Genomic DNA, 24917 nt, shown 5'->3' with positions numbered 1-24917 from the left:
TTTAAGCTTTGATCTCCCAACCGACGTTCAGGAGACCATTGCGAGTGCTAGAGCCCCTTCTACGAGGAGGCTGTATTCCTCCAAGTGGAGGGTATTCGAGGCATGGTGCTTAGCACATGATAGGGACCCAGTTGGCTGCCCAGTAGGCTCAGTGCTGGAATTCCTGCAGGAAAAGTTTGCTTCCGAAGCGGCTGCTACCACTCTCAGAGTATATGTCGCAGCTATTGCCGCTCATAGAGAATCAGATGAGATTCCCTTGGGGAAACTGAGGTTAGTTTCGGCCTTCATGCGTGGGGTTAGGCGCCTGAAACCGGCTCGCCCCCCTGGTGTTCCCTCGTGGGACCTGTCAGTCGTCCTGGAGGGTTTGACAGAGGCTCCCTTCGAGCCCTTGGAGTCAGCCCCTGAGCGGATTCTGACTCTTAAGGTTGCTCTTTTGTTGGCTTTATCTTCACTAAAGCGGATGGGGGATTTGCAGGCTCTCTCTATTAGTGAGTCATGCTTGGACTTCGCTCCTGGCCTGGTTAGGGTTACCTTGAGGCCAAGGTCGGGGTATGTACCCAAGGTTCTTTCCACGGCGTTCCGCTCTCAGGTTGTTAACCTTAACGCTTTCCACCCTCCTCCTTTTGCCTCTGAGGAAGAAAGGAAACTTAACCTGCTCTGCCCGGTCCATTCTTTGAAGTTGAATGTAGATCGCTCAGGCGGTTGGAGGAAATCTAACCAGCTCTTGGTGTGTTTTGGTGCTGGCCGCCGCGGGCTTGCGGCATCAAAGCAGAGGATTTCCCACTGGGTAACGGATGCTATTTCGCTGGCTTACGAGGTGCGTGGTTTGCCTTCACCTCTTAGCATCAGAGCACATTCCACCAGAAGTGTGGCTTCCTCTCAAGCTCTTTTTAGAGGGGCCCTCTTGGAAGACATTTGTGTGGCGGCAGGTTGGCCCTCTCCGCACACCTTTGTGAGGTTCTATAATTTAGATCTTGACATGACTCCAGGTTCCCAGGTTCTATCTGCTTGAACCGGTCATGGTTATTATTATTTGGTCTGTTACCAGTTATGGCAGCGCTTAAGCTTGGCGAGTTTGGTATTTCGTTCCCACTGCGCTTTCCGCAGCGTTGAGTGAACCTATGAAAGAGAACGTCTCTGGTTACTTGCGTAACCTATGTTCTCTGAATAGGGAACGAGACGCTGCGTTCGCTGCCAAGCTCCTCGCACTGCCGACAGTTCTTCTTTTCGGCAGAGAAATCTGAGGAGAGGATGACGCGCGCGCGTTCGTCATGCTACAACGTAAGAGCGTCGGGGCGGATCCAGCTTGCGCGAGCGCCATCAGCCAATGAATTGCCGTGATTCTATAGGGCTTCAGGCAATCGGCACATCCAGAGGATATCCCCACTGCGCTTTCCGCAGCGTCTCGTTCCCTATTCAGAGAACATAGGTTACGCAAGTAACCAGAGACGTTTTCTATGCTAGATTACTGTTTTAAAGGAAAATGGTATGATACTGTCAGAATTTGGCCTTTTTTACAGCAAGGGTTGTAACAGTTCTAATTTGAATTCACTCTTACTTGTGCTTTGCCGCTACACTAGGGGGCAGTGTCCTCAGTTCTGAGGGGGGAGGATGCGGATATAAGCAGAGAAGAAGTGAAGTTAGAGGGGGGGGGGACAAAAACATGGATGTGAGCTGTAGCTCGAGGTATTCATCTGTGATTGGGTTTTTGAGGAGAAATTGTTATTTTCTTTGCTACTCATTTAAGCCTAATGTTCTAATAAAGCACATGCTAAATACGTCTTGAGACAAGTTTCTCTATTGAACTGTTTTTTTCGACCGCTTAGTGCGGGTGGGAATTATCAATTGATTATTGACTGAGTCTGTCGTCTTTTAATTGCTTGAACCTGTGGAACTTCCTGTGGATGTTTATTGACTGAAATCATCGTGCCATCATTTACTTTGAGAATGTTGGACCTGTGACAAACTGCGTTGGAAACTCAGGTTTTTCTATCATACAAATGATTGAACTGATATGTAAATATGGTATGTGTTTGCGTGGAGGGTGAACACGTTTGATGTTACTTGTTTGGCACTTAAATATAATCACTGCAAAACTCATCGGATGGTACCCTACCTCTTTACAATGATTTCATTCTATCTTTGAAATTCAAGATGGTATGTTACAGTGTTAATAGTGCAGCATGAATTTGACAAACATCTGTTGTTTGACATGATTGGAGTGGAAGTCATCATCATTACTGCCCTGTCTCTGTGTGTCCACAGGAACCTGTCATACATTAAGATCTTTAACGTGGGCAGCAGGTACTTGGTGAATCAGGTTCAGGATCATATTCAGAGCAGGATCGTCTACTACCTGATGAACATCCATGTCACACCTCGCACTATCTACCTCTGTCGTCATGGAGAGAGTGAACTCAACATTTTGGGGCGTATAGGAGGTGATTCCGGTCTCTCTCCACAAGGAAAGAAGGTTAGCGTAAATCTTATCTAAAATCTAAAATAATGGAAAGAGAGTTAAGCAGGACTTTCAGGCTTTGAATCCTGGATTGATGATGTTTTAAGTAACTATTATTACTGTTTATTATAACCAATCCACAATTCTGTGATAAGGGGACATTTACTAGATCATTAGTGTTGTGTCTGCAGAGTTATTGTGTAGCCATTAGATGGCAGTGGAAGGAAGGAAAAGAAGAAGAGTACTAAAGACAAGGGAGTAAATATACACGTGTCTGTGCTTGTTTCTTTATTTGATTACAAGATGTACAAACATCACAGTTACTACATTTAGAAGTTATATCATTAGTAGGGTAGGGAGAACTCAGGTTGATTGTTCTTGTAAACAGACTCCACATTTAGTTAATTTAATTTACACTACAATTCTACCCTGTTGGAGAGAAAAGACATTGAATGAATGAATGAATGAATGAATGAATGAATGAATGAATGAATGAATGAATGAATGAGGCATTTATATAGCACTTTCATATGTACTACTGTACACCCAAATCGCTTTACAATCATACCAGGGGATCTCTCCTCAACCACCACCAGTCAATTGCACATTGATCTTCCAGTTGAGGGTCTTTCATGTTGCGAATTGTCCTCGTGTTTTTTCATAATAATGCATTTAAAATTGTAAAAGCCAAAAATGTCTATATTAAAGTTCACAATGTTTTTGCAGATTAAAGTAATTTTTTTCATTATGTTAGATTCTGATTATTAATCACTCAAACCCCTTTATCTAAACCTCTCTACTTCAGTCTCATATATCTGCAATGTTTGCAGTTTTTAAACACTTTTTATTTGTGTTTGTAGTTCTTAACCAAATTCCTCCTCCAAAGCGCAGTGGGTTGTTGGCCTGCTAGTGTGCATTGATCTGCATTCAGGATTATCCCAGGAAATCTTAGACAATCAGGGTATCTTTGAAATACTTATTTCAACACTATGATTTGGGACACACTTTTTGTATTTGTGTCAGTTTGCTGCTGCTCTAGGGACATACATCAGGGGTCAGTACATCCTGGACCTGAAGATCTGGACCAGTCACATGAGGAGAACAATCCAGACTGCGGAGGCGATTGGAGTACCATATGAGCAATGGAAAGCACTGAATGAGATTGATGCTGTGAGTCTAGTGCTGTTTGCACATATGAGATTGACCGAAGTGTCCACTGGGCAAAAGCCACAGTTGCCATTTGTTTTGGTTCTTTTGCAAAGTCTGTTTGATTTTGAATTATATATATTTGTCATGAAGTGCATGTGTTCTTGTGCAGGGTGTGTGTGAGGAGATGATGTACGAAGAGATTCAAGATCACTTTCCTGAGGAGTTTGCACTCAGAGACCAAGACAAATACCGGTACCGCTATCCAAAGGGGGAGGTGAGTATATTGTGGCAAGCTACATGAAGAATAAGGCAGTGACTTGCCTTGAAAGAGACTTTGTTAAAACTCACCTGGGCTACCATGTATGAAAGGACACTTTTGGACCTTGATTTTGATTGTCCAAAAAGCATTCCAAGGGTGCTGATACTGAACAGCAATGAGAGATTTAAATTTTTTATTTTTTTGTTTTGTTTGCGTGTTGCACTGGCTGTCAGTCAGTGCATTACTGATGAAGGTTTTGCAGTGAGCCTTTCTGAAGATTATATTAGCTGCGGTTCCATTACCCTTCAAATTGCGCAAATTTAAATTGCGGATTGAATATACACCCAATAGAAACATGCCAATTCGCAAAAACTCCCATATATGGGAAAAACGTTTTTACTTTTGAGGTGGTTTTTCAGGCAATTCGGAAAAATAATATTTAGAGGTCACCTGATGTAGATGGCGCGGTATGTTTGGACAGAAGATGAAACAGAGAACCTTTATGGAACTCATAAAAGACAAAAGAATTACGGGAATACTGGATTCTAAACAAAAAAGAAATGCCACAATCAATTCAATTTACATTAAATGCAAAGGTTAATATATTTTTATCCTTCTTTTAGTACTACAGTACTTGTGTGTGTTTGTGTGTTCAGTCCTATGAGGATCTGGTTCAGCGTTTAGAGCCTGTAATCATGGAGCTTGAGCGCCAGGAGAATGTTTTGGTCATATGTCATCAGGCTGTCATGCGCTGTCTGCTGGCATACTTCCTGGACAAAAGTGCAGGTAGAGTGAAACCTTGGAACATACTTCTGGAATATTAGTTTACTCCAATATTCCCGAAAGCATTGTAAGCTTAAGTAGATCGTTGAACCACAGCAACTAATGGATGGTCTCTAAAATCAACTTGGCTCACAATGCTTTGGGAAATGCAGCCCTAAATTTCTGCATTGATTACTCATAAAAAGTGTTGTGATCTTCATTCTTGTCTAAGAAAATGGCCCTAACAGCATTGCTAAAGACATTGCATTGCTGGGTATTACAGGGTGTTTCGTCATTCCATGGTTAGACAAGTTGTCTACAACACATTTCTGGACTGTTGCTACTCTCCCTAAGACTGGGCATTTGAGTCCAATAGGCAATCCTAAAAGAGATGATGAAGAACTTAAGCCTAACAGCAAAAGACCCCCAACCCTACAAACTACAAAAATGTATTTATTTTTAAAGCAGTGGCTAAGCTACGGGTGGGCCCACTTAGAGTTGTGGCCAACCCAATCAGAAGTTGGCAATTTTCCAAACATATGTATACAATTATTGTATTAACAACAATAATAAGAATGAGAATAAACTTCTTATCACTCTTAAGTTTATATATGTGGTGAGCAGGACGAGGCCGAGGGCCGTGAAAGAGCGGCGCGAGGCCGGTGGCGTGATTACTGATGAGCGACTCCTGCGTGACACACCGCCCTTGTATCTCTCACGGAGGAGCGGAAGCAGAAAAGGAGGAGCCACGACATTGGAGATGGAGAGAGGAACAGGCCTGAACTTGTGTTTTGTTTCTGTTTTAGTTGGCCAGAAGTCATCTGTGAGGGGCTGCTGTTTTTTACTTTCATTTTTGCATTTGTTATATTTTGTTATTAAATTGTGTGAATGTTCGCCGTTTCCCGCCTCCTTCTTCCCATAACATCTGAACTTCGTTACAATATAGTTAAAAGTTTGTTAACAGAAAGATTAAATACAAGTTTCGTAGTTTTCCCTCTCCCTATAAGCGCATACCATACATTTGTCAAAATTAAAAGGTGAATATTATTCGTCAGTTGCTGTCAGTCCCGCCTATTACGTGACAATAGTAAGATTCGTGCATTTTTAGATTTTAATTTGAAAATGGCGACGCAAATAACAATCAGTAGATTTTTTAAGAAGCCTGAATTGGATGTTTCAAGTGTACTACTTGAAGAAACCAGGTCTACCAATGAATCTGGGCCGTCTACAAACGAAGCTAGAGCCCCTGCAGCTGAATCTGCATCTCCTGCTAATGAGATTGGCACATCGGCAATAATTAAAGACGGGGTATCTAATGAACCAACAGAGTCAACTTCCAATGTCTCTGGAACCCCACCACAGGACCTGTCTGACCTGGACCAGCCCCCCGTGCAACCTAAATTGCACCGGTTTCCATTCACAGTAATATCGGGAAAACCACAATGTTTTTCTTGTCGATGGTATGAGAGATTCGGCTGGTTGGAATACAGTACATCCGGTGATGCGGTTTTCTGTAAGCCCTGCAGGCACTTTCCTGAGCAAAGCGAAGCAACATTTATGGAAGATGGATTTAAAGATTCTAAACACCTGAGCCAAGCCTGTTTGCAGTATCAGGACAGCAAAGGACATATGCATTCACAAGCTAAACTGGCCGCGCTTACAGACAAAGTCAACAGCCCGATGGCAGTGTACAATGGGTACAGTGCTCGATCAGCTAAACAGAGACAAAGTAAACGCATCTTTTGTGGAGAGAAATCGGGAACACATTAAAGTTGTGCTTGATATTGTATTTTTTTGTGCCAAGCAAGATATCCCGTTGCGTGGTCATAGATAAAGTGAGGAAGCATTAAACAGGGGACATTTTGTGGAATTGTTCTTGCTTTCAAACTATGATCAGGAAATTCAAAAGCGCCCTGACCAGCTGCCTAAAAATGCGACGATGACGAGCTCAGATATTCAGAATGATTTACCTGAGTCTGCCGCTTCCTTGCTGCTGCGCAAGATAAGAACAGAGTTGCATGTGAAACCGAACACACATTATGCCATTATGCCAGAAGAGTGTAAAGATCTCTCGAAAAGAGAGTTTGTTGCAGTTTGCATTCGATACTTGCATGGAGGAATTGTGAAAGAAAGGGCTATTAGATTTTTGGATACATGTGACATGACAGCGGATGCGATTTCAGAGAAAATACTTAAAGTGTTAGCACCACTTAACCTGGACCCTGCATACATTGTGCGTGGGATTTTGTTTTGACGGCACCTCTGTGATGTCAGGTGCAAAAGGCGGAGTGCAGGTCATCCTTAAACGTACTTTTCCTAATGGTGTTTATGTACATTCACATCGCTTTGTTCTTGTTCTCAGCAGTGTTGCAAAAGCATCTAGACACGTGTATGTTCTTTGAAACACTGAATTCTGTTCATGGCTTCATGACTTGAAGCAGACGTCATGCACGATTTATGGAAATTCAAAAGGAGTTGAATCCAGAGCGGCAGTGCTTGGAGTTAGAGCGGTCCGTGGACACTAGATGGAGCTCTAAGTCGGGCTCAGTGACCAAGATCTTGACACTACTCGATGCGATCCTAGAAACATTTGCAGAGTATTCAGAAACTAGCCATGGTCTAACTAAACTAGAAGCTGACTCTCCTTTGCAACAGATGCAAACAAAGATTTTCTTGTTTCTTCTAGTAACATTTGGAAAAAAAATTGAGATGAGCGATTTTGCAACAAAAGGTTTACAATCACCAGCTGTATCGGTCACAAACTGCATTTATTTAATTGAGGACATCACTGCATCGCGAGAGAGGAAACTTCCTGCTAAACTTCTGCCTCCGTAGTCACAAGCTCTCTTGGAAAAGGTGGCAACATTAAAAGTGATTAAGATCTGAGGAATGACGTGTTGGATCGACAAATCATGGAGCTGAACAGCCGTTTCCATGACGACACCTATGGCTTCATGCGTGATACTGTTGGCTGTTTACCTGGTGCCAACACTTTTGGAGACATCGACTCACTAACAGTTTCATGAAAACATTATAGCATAGGAGATAACATTGGTGATGCTGAGCTTGCAGTGTTCGTGCAGAAACAAAAACAGAAGGCGGATGCTGGACAGGGCTTCACGTCACTCAGTCCTGAGGACATCTTTCCAAACCTTAACAAAATGATACGAGCACTGATTACTCTGCCAATGACAGCATGCAGTGTTGAAAGACTGTTCTCCACTATAGAGGAGAAAACTGCATAAAAACATGTCTACGGTCCTCAATGCTTACTGGACGCCTCAACAATTGATCTCTTCTCAGTGTTCTGTGCTGACGATCCAGCACCTACTGTTTCTTTGCAGAGGTGAATGGAAATTGTTTCTCTTTAGAATCAAGAGAACTTGAAGAACAAAGATGTGATGTGTGTGTGCGTGTGCGTGTGCGCGTGTGTGTGTGTGTGTGTGTGTGTGTGTGTGTGTGTGTGTGTGTGTGTGTGTGTGTGTGTGTGTGTGTGTGTGTGTGTGTTTGTGCGTGTGCGTGTGTGTGCAGGCTGCCTATGTCTGGGACCTGCTCTGTAAATTCCACATGCCACTGGCCTTTTCTGTATACGTTGGAGGTGTTTGGGGCTCTCAAGAGCGACCCCTAGTTTCAGTATTCATCTTCAATGTGGTGTAGATTTTATAAGCAGCTACAGGAAAGATTTGGATGAAGTTGTGCTGCTGCTAAAGAACTACAAATTGATAAATTCAGGGGTTAGCTTACTTTTTCCAGCCTGCACTGTAAATGATTATAATGATAATTTATGGTCTTCAATAAAAAACTGCTTGAGAGTAAGTCAGATTGTGCTTGTGTATAAGTGTGACAGCTGAACAGACTATCAGTAATCAATGCAGAAATACAGTTGGTTCACAAACGTTTTGTCGATCACTGATATTTACATTTTTACTCCTTATTGTACATGTAAATTTGGCTGAACAGAGTCTTTTTAACTGCTCTGCCCTGACGTCACTGTAGATGAGCTGCCGTATCTGAAGTGTCCTCTGCACACAGTGATGAAACTCACTCCTGTTGCCTATGGTCAGACTCTCTTACTCTTCTGTAATATAACTGAACATAAAGATCAAGATCGTAAAATTATACATGTTTCTATTGTGTTTCCAGGCTGTGATGTTGAGTCCATTTTCCTGAAGGTTGAAGCAGTGAACACACACAGAGACAGACCTGTGGTGAGCACAGTAATACTCTCATACTGTAGCACTTCCCGAAATAAAGAGCAGTGCGATTCTCCTGTTACAGGCTTTTATAATCAACGTGGTACAGTACAACCCCATTTCTAGAAACATTGGTACATTTTGTAAATTGCAATAAAATCAACAGTCTGTGATTTGTTCATTCTCTTGAACCTTAATTTAACTGACCTAAGTACAAAGAAACGATTCCCAATGTTTTCACTGACCGACTTAATTGTATCTGGTAATAAACCAGTTTTGTAACTAATAAAACACTTCAAAAAAGTTAGGACAGAGGCATGTTTACAAATGTGTCATATCACCTTTCCTTTAGATTACACTTTTTAATCAGTTGGGAATTGAGGATACTAATTGTTGCAGGTTTCCAAGTTGATTTTTTGCCAAATCTCTCCTGATACAAGACAGCTGCTCAACAGTCCATGATCGACTTTTCTGATTCTCTTTCTCATGGTGGGCATACATGTTCAATAAGAGCCAGATCTGGGCTGCAGGTATAGGCCAGTGAAGCACATCCATTCTACAGTGTAGAGTCAGGCCTATGGAAGTAAAATAATGTCAAATGTTTTTGAAATAAAAAGCCTGTTGAATTGCACTAGTTGAAAAAAAATAGGCATTGCATTAACCATGATTGCATTTTAATGCATTGTATTTTTAGTGCTTGCATTTTTATGGGCTGAAATTCAACATGGTTGAATATTTAAGCTGTGAATATTTCAATTAAAAACATTTCAAACACATTTTCATTATAAAAAATCCAATAATCCATATTCACCATTCATATTTCATTTCCAAAATATTCAAACTGTTTAAAAATACAACCAATAATATTCAACAGGCAATTTTCGGTCCATTTTATTTCGCTTTGCAAATTCGCTTCCACAAATTCAGTGGTTCAAATTCGACAGTAAATTCAACATTGACGTCCAGGAACTGCAGGAAAAGCAGTAGATTGCCGAGCATACTCTCCATCTGCTGTTGGTCGACCTCACCATCAGATGGTGCAAAAGTGCTTGTTGTTGACGAAGACGTTCATCTATAAAATGGAAATGATTATCTGTGACAGTATATGCGGAAAAGATGAAGTTTCATTCAATAACTTCATTGTTACTTTCCCTGTGTATTCTACATGTCATCAGCTTTCTCCACCATGAACAGGATTATAATCGGTTTCCCTCAATACCTCATACTCAAGGATTCCCTTTCCGTTGGGACAAAACGCTTAACACATACAGTGATATGAAAGACCAGTCTTACACCTTATTGGGGATGTAGGCTGTAGGCTACTATAGGCTACAGGCAAGAAGATGGACTCAGATTATAAACTTTACACTCAAAGTTTCATGCTGAGTGTTTCGTGATATACTGGCATAAAATCAACACTTGATCAATTAATACTAACACTTTCTATTCTATTCTCTCTCTCTCTCTCTCTCTCTCTCTCTCTCTCTCTCTCTCTCTCTCTCTCTCTCTATATATATATATATATATATATATATATATACATTGGACATTCGCACATTTAGGGACCGTCTCTAAAGTTGCATACAACATTGGCATGTACGTTTCTAACTTCAATAGCAAACTTAAATTTATTTGAATACATATCAAAAATCCAAAGGGTGGCAATTATGCCTGACACTACATGAACACTTTACAGTTGGTTTTATGACTGTAAGTCGTTCTATTCAAATGCTATTGAAGTTAGAAACGTGTATACCAAAGTCGTATAAACTTTAGAGACAGTCCCTAAATGTGCGAATGTCCAACATCAAGCCATCTTTATGCCAGTCTATCACTGGGAAACGCTCAGCTGTGCGCGTTATTCTGAGTCCATCTGCTTGCCTGTGAGTTTGGACTTTTACATCACTAGTCCATTAAGCTACGTTAAGCGTTGTATGTCCAGCAGGGGAATCCTGAAGTATTGAGGGAAACCCTAATAGCCTGCATGCAGCACATCGCCACAATATAAAGTTAAGGCAACTAAACAACCAAGAGAAATATATGTCAACCTCAAAAATGTAACATTGGATCTGTATATCCGCACAGGGGAATGAAATTATGATCTCGTTCACGGTAGAGAAATATGCATGTAGGCTACACAGGAAAAGTAACCTTGAAGGCACCGAATTTAACATAAACAGACGTCATAATAATCACAAATAAACTTACATTGCTGTAAATGAGTTTTATGAATGAATGACTTGCTCTAATTTTTCTGGTCTTCGTCAACAACACGCGCTTTTGCACCCCCTGCTGGTGAGGTCGACTAACAGCAGATGGAGAGTATGCTCGGCAATCTACTGCTCTTCCTGCAGTTCCTGGACGTCAATGTTGAATTTACTGTCGAATTTCAACCACTGAATTTGTGGAAGCGAATTTGCAAACCGAAATAAAATGGACCGAAAATTGCCTGTTGAATATTATTGGTTGTATTTTTAAACAGTTAGAATATTTTGGAGGTGAAATATGAATGGTGAATGGTGTTTTTAATTGAAATATTCACAGCTTAAATATTCAACCGTGTTGAATTTCAGCCCATAAAAATGCAAGCCCTAAAAATACAATGCATTAGAATGCAAGCATGGTTAATGCAATGCCTATTTTTTTTCAAGTAGTGCAATTCAACAGGCTTTTTTTTTTCAAAAACATTTGACATTATTTTACTTCCATACAGGCCTCATTGTGCACATGCTACATCAGAGTGAGTTTCTTGTCCTGCTTCCCAGGAGGCAGTATATGTCTCTATAATCCCAATTTACTCCTCCACATCAATGGTACCTTCACATATTTGCACTGCTGAACCCCCATGCAATGACAGATGTTTGCTCTTGCACCTGTCGCTAATTAAATTCTGTATAGTCCCTTTCATATTTGGAGCTGATAACTCGATGTCCGTTTTTTTCCCAAAAACATGCTGAAACATGGATTCATCTGACCACAGCACACATTTACACGGCCTTTTAAACCATTGAAGATGAGCTCGGGCCCAGAGAACTCTGCGGCATCTCTGCATAGAGTTGATATACAGCTTTCTCCTTGCGTAACAAGTTGCTTTTCTTAATGCAGCTGTAGATTGTGTGAAGTTTACAACGCTTTTCCAAAGTACTGCCGAGCCCTTGTGGCTAAATTTAACACAGTAGCATGATGGTTACTCATGCAATGCCATCTTAAGGCTCGGAGGTCTCCTGCCTCACCCTATACGGACTGAGATTTATCTGGTCTGCCTGAATCTTTTCACAAAATTATACATGGTAAATCATATACATAAACAAATCATATAGGGTGAATTAAGGGTCATTGGGACAGTTTTTGAATTTCCCCATTGTGAAGGTTTCTTGCCATAAATTAAAACATCAGCCCAACACATCATACATTTCTGTAATACTGAAGATGTAACCTTATCCATTTGAACAGGAAAAAAAGTTTATATTTTAATGAAAGGATGTATTACTTTTTTAAACTGAGCCAAAACCCATTTCTTTGGTAACATTTGGGTGATTGGGACACAAAGTTTGGGTGATTGGGATAGCACATTTTTTCATTAATTTAGGGTAATGTAAGCATAATACTGTATTGCAAGTTAAATCATACTTTGATATAATTTTGTATGCAATTTTGCTTTTCCTATTCATAATTTAGAGTCATGTTTATTTCTGTTTAACTTTATTTCTCAATGTTTATAAATCCACCCACAATTCATACAGTACAACAAATAATAAAACTCGAGTGGGTTCACTAGTGGACAACACTAGTGTTGTACGTCACACGCATCACACACATGACCAGCGTCGGCCAATAGTGAGCCTACGTGTGACGTAGCTCTACGCAATCACACTACGTGAACTCACAGAGAACGAAATGAATAGTTGAAATAAAGTTGTTATTTGTGTTTGTTTGTGCGCACAAAAGTATTCTCGTCGCTTGATAAACTTAAGATTGAGCCACTGTAGTCACTTGGACTATTTTAACGATGTCTTTAATAACTTTTCGAGGAACAAGTTTCAATCCCTTAGAAGCCTATGGAGGAGTGATCCAGCTCTCAGATTTAATCACAAATATCTTAATTCGTGTCCCGAAGATGAACGAAGGTCTTACGGGGTGGAACAACATTAGGGAGAGTAATTACTGACAGAATTTACATTTTTGGGTGAACTATCCCTTTAACTTAGATATTCTGGAATATTTAAACTTTTATTTTGCCTCTGTCCCAAGTTTTTTGGAGTGTGTTGCCATCAAAATAAAAATTTGTTTACAAAATGCAATTCATTTGGCCAGGGAATACATTGGAAATTTTTCTTTGTACTTTTGTCAGTTAAATAAAGGTTCAAGAAAATTAACAAATCACAGAATCTTCATTTTACTGCATTTTACAAAATGTCCCAACTTTTCTGGAATTGGGGTTTTACTATTTTTACAAATAATCTGTTTTTTTTTTTGTGATCAATTATTTATTTATTTTCTTGCAATCATTATTTACACATTGGAGAGGAAACATCTTCACAAGAGAGAAATAGACTGATTACATCATCATTAAAAATATAACAGAGGCAAAAAATGTGGCTTATTCTGATGCCAATTTCTCTTCTCCTCCCCATATCCTCCCCAGCCCAAACCCACCCTCCAACCCTCTACTGCACGCATTATTATGCAATCATGGAAAAAAATTTTACAGTGTTTTTTTATATATAAAATAGACTCAAATTAACATTTCTTTTTTTTTTGGGGGGGGGTACTTTTGGGTGCGTTGCCATATGGCAACATTGTGCGACAATGGAACAGCCTGATGCGTTTTCTCCCAAAATGACATGAAATTCATAGATGATTACAGACCTGTCTTTTAGAAATGAAATTGTTTTTATTATTTAAAATGTTTTCAAGAGCTTTGTGTACAAAATATGAAACTAATTTTCAAAGTATTATTTCAACAACATTTACAAAACATCTGACGCAAACTCATAAGAACTGTTCAAGTGAAACTGCTCAATGTGAAACGATTATTTCAACAACATTTACAAAACATCTGACGCAAACTCATAAGAACTGTTCAAGTGAAACTACTCGATGTGAAACGCCTTAAAGCAGTTGTTCTCTCTGTTAAAGGTGGGGTATGTGATTTTCTTTTTTGACCATTTTTTCAAAATCACTTGAAATCCTATTCCTAACCCACTTACAGCCACTGAGTTAGAAGCACTGACATGAAAATTAAAAAGATTTAATCATCTGTGGAACGGGCAGGACTCGAAAAACTCGAAAAAACTCGAAAAACAGCCAATCATTTCCAAGACCACCTAGAATCATTGGACAGTAAGTGCGTCAATCAAACGGTCGTACCATACCCCCCTCCCCCATGCCCCTCTTCGAGTGGGTGGAGTCAGGGCCAGCGTTGGAGGAAAGAAGGTAAGACCTTTTGAGTTGTGTATTTTCAAAATCTGCCGGCCGTTTTGCAAATCACATACCCCACCTTTAAGCAGAGGTGCACCTTGCACTTAGAGCAAACCCCTCTGACGATGCCCTTGCAGCCAGGATTCTTGCACCTTCCTTTTGGTGCATCCATCTCTGGCCAGTTATCAAAGCGGTCAAGACGGATATATATTTTACTTTTATACTTTACTTTTACTTTACTTTATAAATATATAAAAATATATATAAATATATGAGTAGAATACAACCATCCAACTATATCAGTGCATCCATACATTGTCATTCATACAAAGCTACTCTGCATTAGAATGGGCAAAATATTGTTCCATTACCGCACAATGTTGCCATATGGCAACACACCTATTTTATTAAATAAAAAGGTAATATAAGTATCAAAACAATGTGACAATGATTGAAATAAGATTAGAACTTACCCCAGATGCTTGAGTGTATTTTTTTATTCCGAAGAAATATGAAAAAAATTAGGAAAATCTTCACATATACACAAGCACTTTTTCAGCAGCTGGAGTCATCAAAAGTGTGTGAAAAGAATGACGTTGCAAGGGTGTGTGTAATGTCGTGATGTCATCAAAGCATATCATTGGTTACCACCAGGTTCTACCATGAATTTAAGATTAATCAGAGCTCATATTTATTTTCAAATTTCAAGAAATGTCCAAAGAAAGGTAATGTTGCCATATGGCAACACCATGCAGTAGAGGGTTAACTAGATTCGCTCAAGGTATTGAACAGAGAGGGAAAAAAACACTCACACACACACACACACACACACACACACACACACACACACACACACACACACACACACACACACACACACACACACACACACACACACACACACACACACACACACACACATACACCTACATAGGACTACCTTGGGATGAAATCTAGGATCCAGATCCTTTGTTTTGACACTAAAGCCCCGTTCCCATTACCACCCGTCCATCCTTCCTCCATCATTATGATATCCACAGAGATCCGCATAACATCATAGAACACAGAGCAGGACATTGGACAGTGAAAATATCAGGCACATCCTGACTTCTTCCATCATATTACAGAATCCACAGAGGTCAATACAATATTCTAAATAATAATTACATAACAGAGCTGAACATTACATATTGTATACAGTACATTAGATGCAAATCCCCCCCACCCCGGCCAGCATATGTGTAAGACATCAGATGTAGACAATCAAAGAGAGAGAAAAAAAAGTCTAACGTCATTTGATTTATTTCCTCTAATAGCTCTGACCAACAGTCAATATTAGATGTTTTGGCATAATGTAAACGTGCTGCAGAGAGCTCTAATTGAGCAATTTCCCGATAAGAAAAGAGCCATTTACTCATTAACAATGTATGTGGTGGTTTCCAGCGACAAACTATAATTTTTTTGGCGGCTGTCAAACAAGCCAAAAGAAGACGCCTATTGTTAATAGTTAGCTTTAACTCTCTGATGGTCCTCAAAAAAAAGTCACACTCGTGGTCTTCGGGGTCTATTGGACCCCAGACAACAACATTTAATTTTGTAACCGAACAATACTTTTTTTTAACAAATATAATTTTACTCGGTTTATTAATGTTTTTACTCAACATTTGTGCAGTTTTTGTAGAATTTATGATTTTTAAAAAAATTCTATAAATAAATAAATAAATATCTAATTAAATAGGATTTTTACAAAAAAAAACAGCATTTTGTGTTAAATAAACTTTATAAAAGACCCAGATTTCTAACTTTCATTCCTGGGGATACCATGGATAATTTTACAAGGTTTAATGTAAGATTTTTGCCCATTTTTTGGAAAATACAGGTTAAAATTTGTAATAAATCACTTTAACCACTAGATGGCTATAGAGCTCCATTATATGCTATTTGCTATTTGAATTACTGAAAGATATAGTTTCTAAAGTTGGATTCATATCTAAATATTATAAAATCACAATTATAACAAAAATTAAATATTTTTTGTCAACATTTTGCATTATTTGTACTGAAAAAACACAGCACACACAAAAACAACAACAACAGTGAAGTGCCAAACCTGCAGACAGGGTTGGAGCAGGTTTGGCACTTCACTGTTGTTGTTGTTGTTTTTGTGTGTGTGTGTGTGTGTGCATTTTATTTTTATTTTTATGTGTACAGTGTCACCAATTAATTTTTGAGGTGGTTCTTCATTTTGTATGATTTTATTTGACAAATTATAAGACTTTTCAAATTATAAGAATTATATAGCCTTACAAATGTATTTCTGTGTGTGTGTGTGTGTGTGTGTGTGTGTGTGTGTGTGTGTGTGTGTGTGTGTGTGTGTGTGTGTGTGTGTGTGCGCGCGCGCGCACATTTTCAATGCGTCTAAGTGTTACCAATTTATTTTTCTGGTGGTTCTGCATTTTAGATTATTTTATTTTACAAATGATAAGAGAACAGTTTTTATAGTCTGTATGTATTCCTGTATAAATGTATTCCTCTTTATGTGTGTGTTTGTGTGTGTGTGTGCGCCTGTGGTGAGCATGATAATTTTGGATTGTGGATGTTTTTTGCAGTGTTGGAAGTGTGCCACTTTATTTCTGTCATTTCTGTCTATGTGTTCTACGTTGTTTCTGATTTTGATGATGTTATTTTGTCTATTTTGATTGCGGGGTCCAATAGACCCCGAAGACCACGAGTGTGACTATTTTTGTCACGCCAACATAAAAAACAGATATCATAAATTTTTTTTTTTTTTTTTGTAGATCTAGAAAGTGTTGAGAGCCGTAGAAAGTTTCAAACCATTTGGACAAAGAGAACTTTTTTTTTTATTTGAGCAAAAGTCATTTGCGGTCCAATAGACCCCGGAGAGATGTTGACATCTGTCTTCCAGAGTCTGATAAATGATAAAGGCTTATATGAAGCTGTAGTTATAAACTTATATAACTCTGAGACAATACCTTTAATTTTACCCTTAAGCCCCGTTCACACCGCCAGCGACACGCAGCGACAGAGCGACATGATCCCATTCATTTCAATGGAGCGCTGGCGACTTCCGGCGACACGAGCGACATTGACCGTTGGCGACAGAATGTGGGCATGACAAGAGACAAGAGACACGCGACAAAAGTTGAGAAATTTCAACTTTATGCAAATGAGAAGCGATTTTCGCGAGCGACAACCAATAGGAAAGAAGCCTTTTCAGTGGAGCTTACGTCACCATCTCGAGTGCAGGGAAGACAGAAGAGTTCGAGGATGATTTCACTGTTTTATATGATTTGACTGTAACCACATATGGATATAATAAAATGATGCATGGAAAAGAAACTGTCGACAGTCTCAGTGAGTTTAATTCATACATTTATAGTTCGAGTGGTGTAATTTTATGATGGAAGTTTAGTACTACCAATAACATTAGAGCGACAGCACTACGAACGCCCACAAGCGACTTCACAGTAGAGCCTAGCGACATACAGCGACAAAGTCGCTGGCGGTGTGAACGGGGCTTTAGTGTCAAAACAAAGGATCTGGATCCTAGATTTCATCCCAAGGTAGTCCTATGTTAGATAATTAGATGCATTTAAATATTGTTTTATAAAGACTGTGAAACTTTAACAAGAGATCAAACATTGTGTTAATCGGATTTTGAACTATTGTGATAATTATAGTTATTATAGATTATTATAATTATTAGAGTTGCAAGCACGGTAAACTTCACAATAATAATTGGGAATGTGCTAATTAGACTGGAGTGAGACCATAGACGTCTTTCGAGTTAATATGGTCTTTTTTGGTGCTCTAATGACGGAGATCGCTGTGAACCGATCACCTGTTCCGCTTTACAGCACCACAAAAAAATCATGAATGAACTCAGTGCTCGACATTAACGCTTGTCTGGGACAAGTGGAGTTTTTGAAAGGGCAAGTGAAAGATAATTTTACTTGCCCGACCGGACAATGATTGTAATTTTATTACATTCAATGTAAACAGCGATTGATAATGGGTAGTGTATTTCTGGTAAGAACGTCGCGTTGTTTTTTGTTCTATTTCACCAACGAAAATATTTCCAAAAGGAAAGCAACATCAGCGCGGTGTTTTGTTACTGTATGATTCGGCGTTTTGAACTAATCTTTTGTATGAATGACTCAATGTTTCACTAATTAAGACGGGCACTTGCCGCCACCTATTGGCGGGTTAGTTTCATGTTTAAGTATTAAATTTTTTTATTTGTATATTCAAACATTTATTTAAAACATCAGTCTCATAACATTATTTATTGCAGTTGTAATTTAGTGCAAATTATTTAATTAAATGGGTAACAGCCCTATAGTGTCTTATTGTTATAACTGTAATACATTTATTGATCAAATGTAAGAATTTGACATGAAAGATGATGCATACATTTAATAAGGTAATAAAAATTCTCTTTATAAAAATAAATAACACTCTGGGGTAAATATCACAAATATGAAGATTTAAATGTGTAAAATCTGAAAATATTGCTTCAGAATAAATATATTTACACCACCAAAAAAATCCCCCCCTCCTGACATGGTACAGTACATACAATTTGCTATGTACTGTACCTGATAGGACCCATGTCCTGCCCCAACCCCATATAATATATAGGGGGAAAAAAGAGGCCAGAAAAATAATTAGGCAGCATCTTGCCGCACAGCTGGGTCTGGTCTCATAGGCAATATCTTAGCCAATATCTTCCCTTGCCAGACATCGAGGGAAGAAGAAGCGCCTTGAGTGCCTTATCCATCCCTGAATCGCACCCACATCAATCTCATCACATGCCTCTTCCATAGCCTGCAAAAGAGGCATGAACACAAAGGGCTGCCGGCCGTAAACCTTATACCGTATACCCATGTCGAAAAGAACTCTTCTATGGGGTTCAGAAATGGTGAGAATGGTGGGTGGTCTTGAATTGATGCTGCACGATGAAAGCTCACGTTGTCCCATACTACAACGTACCGGTTTCTTTGATGGTCTGCATCATTCATACGCTCTGGTGGTATGAGAATGCTGCGGAGTCTGTCCAGAAATGTGAGAATATGGGCTGTGTTGTATGGTCCAAGGTTAGCATGACGGTGGAGGACACCATGCATATTGGAGATGGCAGCGCACATTGTGATGTTCTCACCAGGTTGGCCAGGAACATCTATTAATGGCTCTGTGGCCAATGACGTTTCTCCCCCTTCTTCTGGTCTTTGCTTGGTTGAACCCAGTCTCATAAAGATGAACTCATGTGGGATTGCATGAGCAACAAAAATCAGTCAACATGGTGTTATCCAGTACACTGGGAAACAATGTTGCGTGTAGTGTACTGCAGTCAATATTGTACTTACATCCACATAGGCTCGTCTGAGTTTCTCTCAAACATCTCTGACTCTGTGAATGTTGTTATATATGGTGTTGTCTTGGAGGTAGTGTTGCTTTCTTCAACGAAAATTATGATTAAATATCGTCGTCAATGAACCTTTATCACGTGACGAAAACGAGAAGAGGCGCAACGTAAATGTTGGTCATGTGGTCATGTACTATTTTTTACCAGATGGTGCCATTTTCTAAGGTTTGGCCTATAAAGCAAATACTTGCTTTATTCCTGTTTTCTGCTTCTAGAGCCAATTGGATAAATGATGCAGCTATAATTGTGTGGGTGTGTTGGTATGGATAGAGTGCGGTGTGTGTGTGTGTGTGTGTGTGTGTGTTTGTGTGTGTGTGTGTGTGTGTGTGTGTGTGTGTGTGTGTGTGTGTGTGTGTGTGTGTGTGTGTGTGTGTGTGTGTAATGTTTGAGAGAGAAAAATTCTACTGTACTGCAAAACAGAAAAAAAGTTTGGTACTGCGCCCAAAGCTAATTTTTTTTTAAATGTCAACCACGAATTTGCATTATTATTATTTAGTTATTATTGGATTTATTCAATTCAATTCAAATTTATTTGTATAGCGCTTTTCACAATACACATTGTCTCAAAGCAGCTTTACAGAAAGTGCATTTCGGAAATGTACATAGAAAAATACAGTTAGTTAATCATGTATTAATTTATGGCATAACATATCGCCGGCTTTGAGTCGTCTCTTCACAGGCGTCGAGTCGTCTCTTCACAGGCGTTGGGGCATCTGAAGTCTCCGTGAGAGGCTGGATACAAACTGGAGCTGACGAACGCTAGATAACAGCAGAAGAGCAGATGGGAGATAATTAGCATAGCTGATGTTCATAATGTTAATGCATTCGAACTGATTCAGCAGTAGTATTAAAGGTTAAGCATTAAGTGAATGCTTGGTTAAAGAGATGCGTCTTTAATCTAGTTTTAAACTGGGACAGCGAGTCTGAGTCTCGAACAATATCAGGAAGGCTATTCCAGAGTTTAGGAGCTAAATGTGAGAACGCCCTCCCTCCTTTAGTGGACTTAGATATCCTAGGAATGACCAGAAGCCTCGAATTTAGTGATCTTAAAGAGCGCGATGGATTGTAGGGCGATAGAAGGTCTGTTAAATACACAGGAGCTAGACCATTTAGGGCTTTATAGGTCAGTAATAGTACTTTGTAATTGATACGGAACTTAATAGGTAACCAGTGTAGAGATGATAAAATAGGTGTTATATAATAATATTTTCTTGATCTAGTAAGAACTCTAGCGGCTGCATTATGCACTAACTGTAGCTTGTTTATTGAGGATGTAGGACAGCCAACTAATAAAGCATTACAGTAATCTAGTCTCGATGTCATGAATGCATGAACTAGCTTTTCTGCATCAGAAACAGATAGCATGTTACGTAGCTTACCAATGTTTCTAAGGTGGAAAAAGGCTGTTATTGTAACATATGAAATATGATTTTCGAAAGTCAAGTTGCGGTCTAGTATAACACCCAGGTCTTTTACTGTAGTGGATAAAGTAACTGGACATCCTTCTAAATTAAAGTTGTATTGTAAGGGATTTTGTGGGTAGTTTTTTGGACCAATAAGTAATACCTCCGTTTTATCTGAATTTAATAGCAGGAAATTACACGTCATCCAGCATTTTATATCATTTAGACACTCTGTCAATTTAGATAAGTTAGTGTTTTCATCTGGTCGTGATGAGATATATAATTGAGTGTCATCAGCATAACAGTGGAAATTAATTCCATGTTTTCTTATAAAAACATGGCTTTGGTTTTCTAGCAGTTTAAGAGTTGAACATGCTCCATAAAATACATGTTTTATATAAAATAATGTTCATTAATCATCTTAATAAACATAAACTTTTTTGTGTCAATTTTTAAACTTTTTTTACTTCAACGATTATCTGCCAATGGTCTTCTTTAAAATGAGACAAACTTAAGTATGTGCTCCCAAGCATACAATTTTTATGACAGTTTTTGTGCATGAACATTTTTGTCCACAATAGACCTGTGTAACTTATTTTCATTGACAACCCTTAACAAGCGTTAAGGTAGCTACAAGTATTAAATGCAGTTAAATGTCAAAATAACTCCAATATCATACACTAGAGTTGTGTGGGATGGGAGTAAATTAAGCGCGACCTGCTGTACATATTGGGTAGACTCGCTCCCTCTGTCAAAATCGAGGGGCCGAGGGTCTGTCCAAATACACTCCCCTCATCCACTTGAGGAACTTTTCAAATGATAAGAATTATATAGCCTTACAAATGTATTTCTGTGTGTGTTTGAATGAATAGTCCTTACATTCTATTCATCACAAACAGGGCTACCATAATACGTGAGCAACATGTATGACACTTTTTGTAGTGACATTTTAGGAGCTTTTTTGTGATGTTCAGTATTGATCCGATTATCTGAATATTTTGTTGATTGTCACCGTTGCTGAGATTCATACACTGATTTTTGATATCTGTGGGTGTCACAGGCGATTAAATTGATTAAAAAAATATTTTATGCTCATATTCTTTAAAACATTTTAAATCATTGCTGTAGTACTGGTGGATCTAATGCAGCAAGACATAATTTGTAATGTGGTAAAATATGATAATGGCACAACAGATTTGTTAAATTTGACAGATTTGTTAAATTCTTTAAAATGAGACAAACTTAAGTATGTGCTCCCAAGCATACAATTTTTATGACAGTTTTTGTGCATGAACATTTTTGTCCACAATAGACCTGTGTAACTTATTTTCATTGACAACCCTTAACAAGCGTTAAGGTAGCTACAAGTATTAAATGCAGTTAAATGTCAAAATAACTCCAATATCATACACTAGAGTTGTGTGGGATGGGAGTAAATTAAGCGCGACCTGCTGTACATATTGGGTAGACTCGCTCCCTCTGTCAAAATCGAGGGGCCGAGGGTCTGTCCAAATACACTCCCCTCATCCACTTGAGGAACTTCAAAATGGCAGTGGGGATTCCCCTGAGGGGAAGTGCCGAGGGAAGTTCGTTAGTGTATGTCTAAAAGTGTTGAATACTGTCTTAAGGTGATGATACACAGGGCAACTTTTTGAGCAATTTTGCTGGGCAATCTTGCTGAGCGATTGTGGCTTGGGCACTTTCCCATTGAAAATGGGCAATAAATTTCTATCCGGATAATTTAGATCGGTCGTGGACCCTGTGTCTCATCTGGTTGCCCGTTGACGGCAACATTGCCCAAAAATTTGCCCAGTGTATCATCACATTTAGAGTGCAAGTGTAAGTCTGCAGCCAGACCCTAATGATTTCCTTTGTATTTTTTATCTGTTCGGTTTTAGTTTATTGTCAGCCATAATTTGTCTGCAATTTATTGTCAGCCATAATACTATGCTGGAGCAAATGATTGTGAGAGTATAAATATCAAGACACCTTTGTTCAGGGGTTGCTTTCTTTGCAAAAAACACCAATGCCTCACCGGGACATTTTGAAGGATGTTTAAGTAAATGTAGTTTATATTCATTAATCTGATTTGTAAGCTTACACGAACATATAACCACAGTATTTGTGTACATTCTTTGTGATTAAAAAGTGCATGATTTCACAAACATTAACCATGTTTTATCTTCTATTTTTCAGCATCCTCCTTTCTTTCTTTGAGATGTGAATTTGTGTGATACTGATCATCTTCTTGTGATGTTTCAGAATGTGGATGTGGACAGAGATCCAGAGGATGCTTTACTGACTGTACCAGAACACAACTAGACAAGATCACAAGTTCTCCTCTTAATGATGACATATATTTTCCTTACTTTTAGGGCCTTCTGACCGTGGATGTAATTTTGTAGTAATTCTGTGTTGAAAGTGTTATTGTGTGAGAAATGTGAGTGTGAGAAATGTCAGAGGAGCTTGAGTTTGTTGCCCGGCCAGCCTATTTGTTTGAACCGCAAGAGGCGACTACTCTCACCTAAGCTTACGCTGCTCCTACATCCTACGTCTTGCTTTGGTTCAGAGATCACTCTTACGAACTCGACTAGACTTGTGTACGGCCATTACCGGAAGCCAATGATTATAGTTTATGAAGTTATAACTATAGATATTTTTCTTACAAAAACGCATCGCTTCACTTCGAGTCTGGAGTCATATGGATAACTATTATGATGGATGGATGCGCTTTTTAGGCTTCAAAAAACAACACTGTTTTACAACCTTGCAGTAAAAAAACGGCCAAATCTTGACAGTCACATGCCATTTCCATTAAAACCAAAGAAAACAATGCATTCTAGGTAATATTTGTAATTTTTGAGAAAATAGGCTACAGGAATATACTGTGAATTAACAGCGCTCAAAGTCGACACTCAGAGGCTGTGTTCCAAATCACACCCTATACCCTCATTTACTATCCCCTACATTAGTTCACTAATACAGTCCACTTGTGAGAGTGAATGAAAAGAAGTGAGTGAATTCAGACACTGATAAGCAGAATCACTGAAGAGGAGATAAACAAGAACAAGAATCCAGAGACTATGATGGTTATGTCAAATTCAACACTATCACTTATCAGCATTCAATGATCATCATAATTTTTTTGCCATAACAAATATGGCTTAAAAAACACAAAAAAATCATTAAAAAACGAAGTTAAAACGTCAAGGGTCAAGACCCCAACTAAAGCAAACACTGATCTCCATAATGATAACTTCAAACCAAACACTTTCAATTAAACTTCAATATCTAAATATCTGTTAATTCTCAATAAGAGCTTCTGTAAACTATGACAAAAATAAAGTAAAACTGGTTAGTAATAAGTGCAATAATATGTAATGGTTGGAAGTCAGTTGTAGTTCTTGTGTTTCTCTGTTTTCTGTTCTTCATACACTCGGTCCTTCAGTGATTCTGCTTGTTAACAGCAGGTTTTCATCACTAATGCTCAACAATCATTTACATATTCACTTACTTATCTTACTGCAGCACTGTACCAATGTTACTTTTACAGTTTTTCTGAATTGCTAAAACACATTTCTTGAAACTATCACTCACTTTCTCAAAACCTTAAACACAAAACCAAATCACTAAAGGAAAGAAGAGAACAGAAAAAGAGATGAGCAGAAACACAAGAACTACAACTGACTTCAGACACAGTTTATATGAAATCAACTGAAGGTAAAAGAAGACCTTAAATCTCTGAAGATCTCAGCAGAGGAGGATTAAACAACTCCACAAACAGCATTACCAGCTTCACTTATTACTTACTACCCAAACTAACTTT

At 38.8% G+C, this 24917-nt stretch overlaps 1 protein-coding gene across 3 annotated transcripts in view; it reads left to right on the top strand.

Moving 5' to 3' along the window:
- Positions 1 to 23924, top strand: part of LOC143724587 (6-phosphofructo-2-kinase/fructose-2,6-bisphosphatase-like) — a 219254-nt gene extending 195330 nt beyond the window's left edge. For all 3 annotated transcript variants that reach the window (XM_077217756.1, XM_077217754.1, XM_077217755.1), the window contains 7 exons: positions 2266 to 2473; positions 3482 to 3628; positions 3777 to 3881; positions 4523 to 4652; positions 8625 to 8687; positions 8772 to 8836; positions 23354 to 23924. In XM_077217756.1, coding sequence (XP_077073871.1) covers positions 2266 to 2473; positions 3482 to 3628; positions 3777 to 3881; positions 4523 to 4652; positions 8625 to 8687; positions 8772 to 8836; positions 23354 to 23413 — 778 coding nt within the window. In that variant the 3' untranslated portion in view covers positions 23414 to 23924. The remainder of the gene's footprint in view (positions 1 to 2265; positions 2474 to 3481; positions 3629 to 3776; positions 3882 to 4522; positions 4653 to 8624; positions 8688 to 8771; positions 8837 to 23353) is intronic.
- Positions 23925 to 24917: the final 993 nt, after the last annotated feature.

This window comes from Siphateles boraxobius, unplaced genomic scaffold, assembly GCF_051911475.1.
Source record: "Siphateles boraxobius isolate OS27281-9 unplaced genomic scaffold, OSU_SipBor_1 76, whole genome shotgun sequence".
Lineage (NCBI taxonomy): Eukaryota > Metazoa > Chordata > Actinopteri > Cypriniformes > Leuciscidae > Siphateles > Siphateles boraxobius.
The sequence above is the reverse complement of the archived record's forward strand: the minus strand, read 5'-3'. Positions and strand labels throughout refer to the sequence as shown.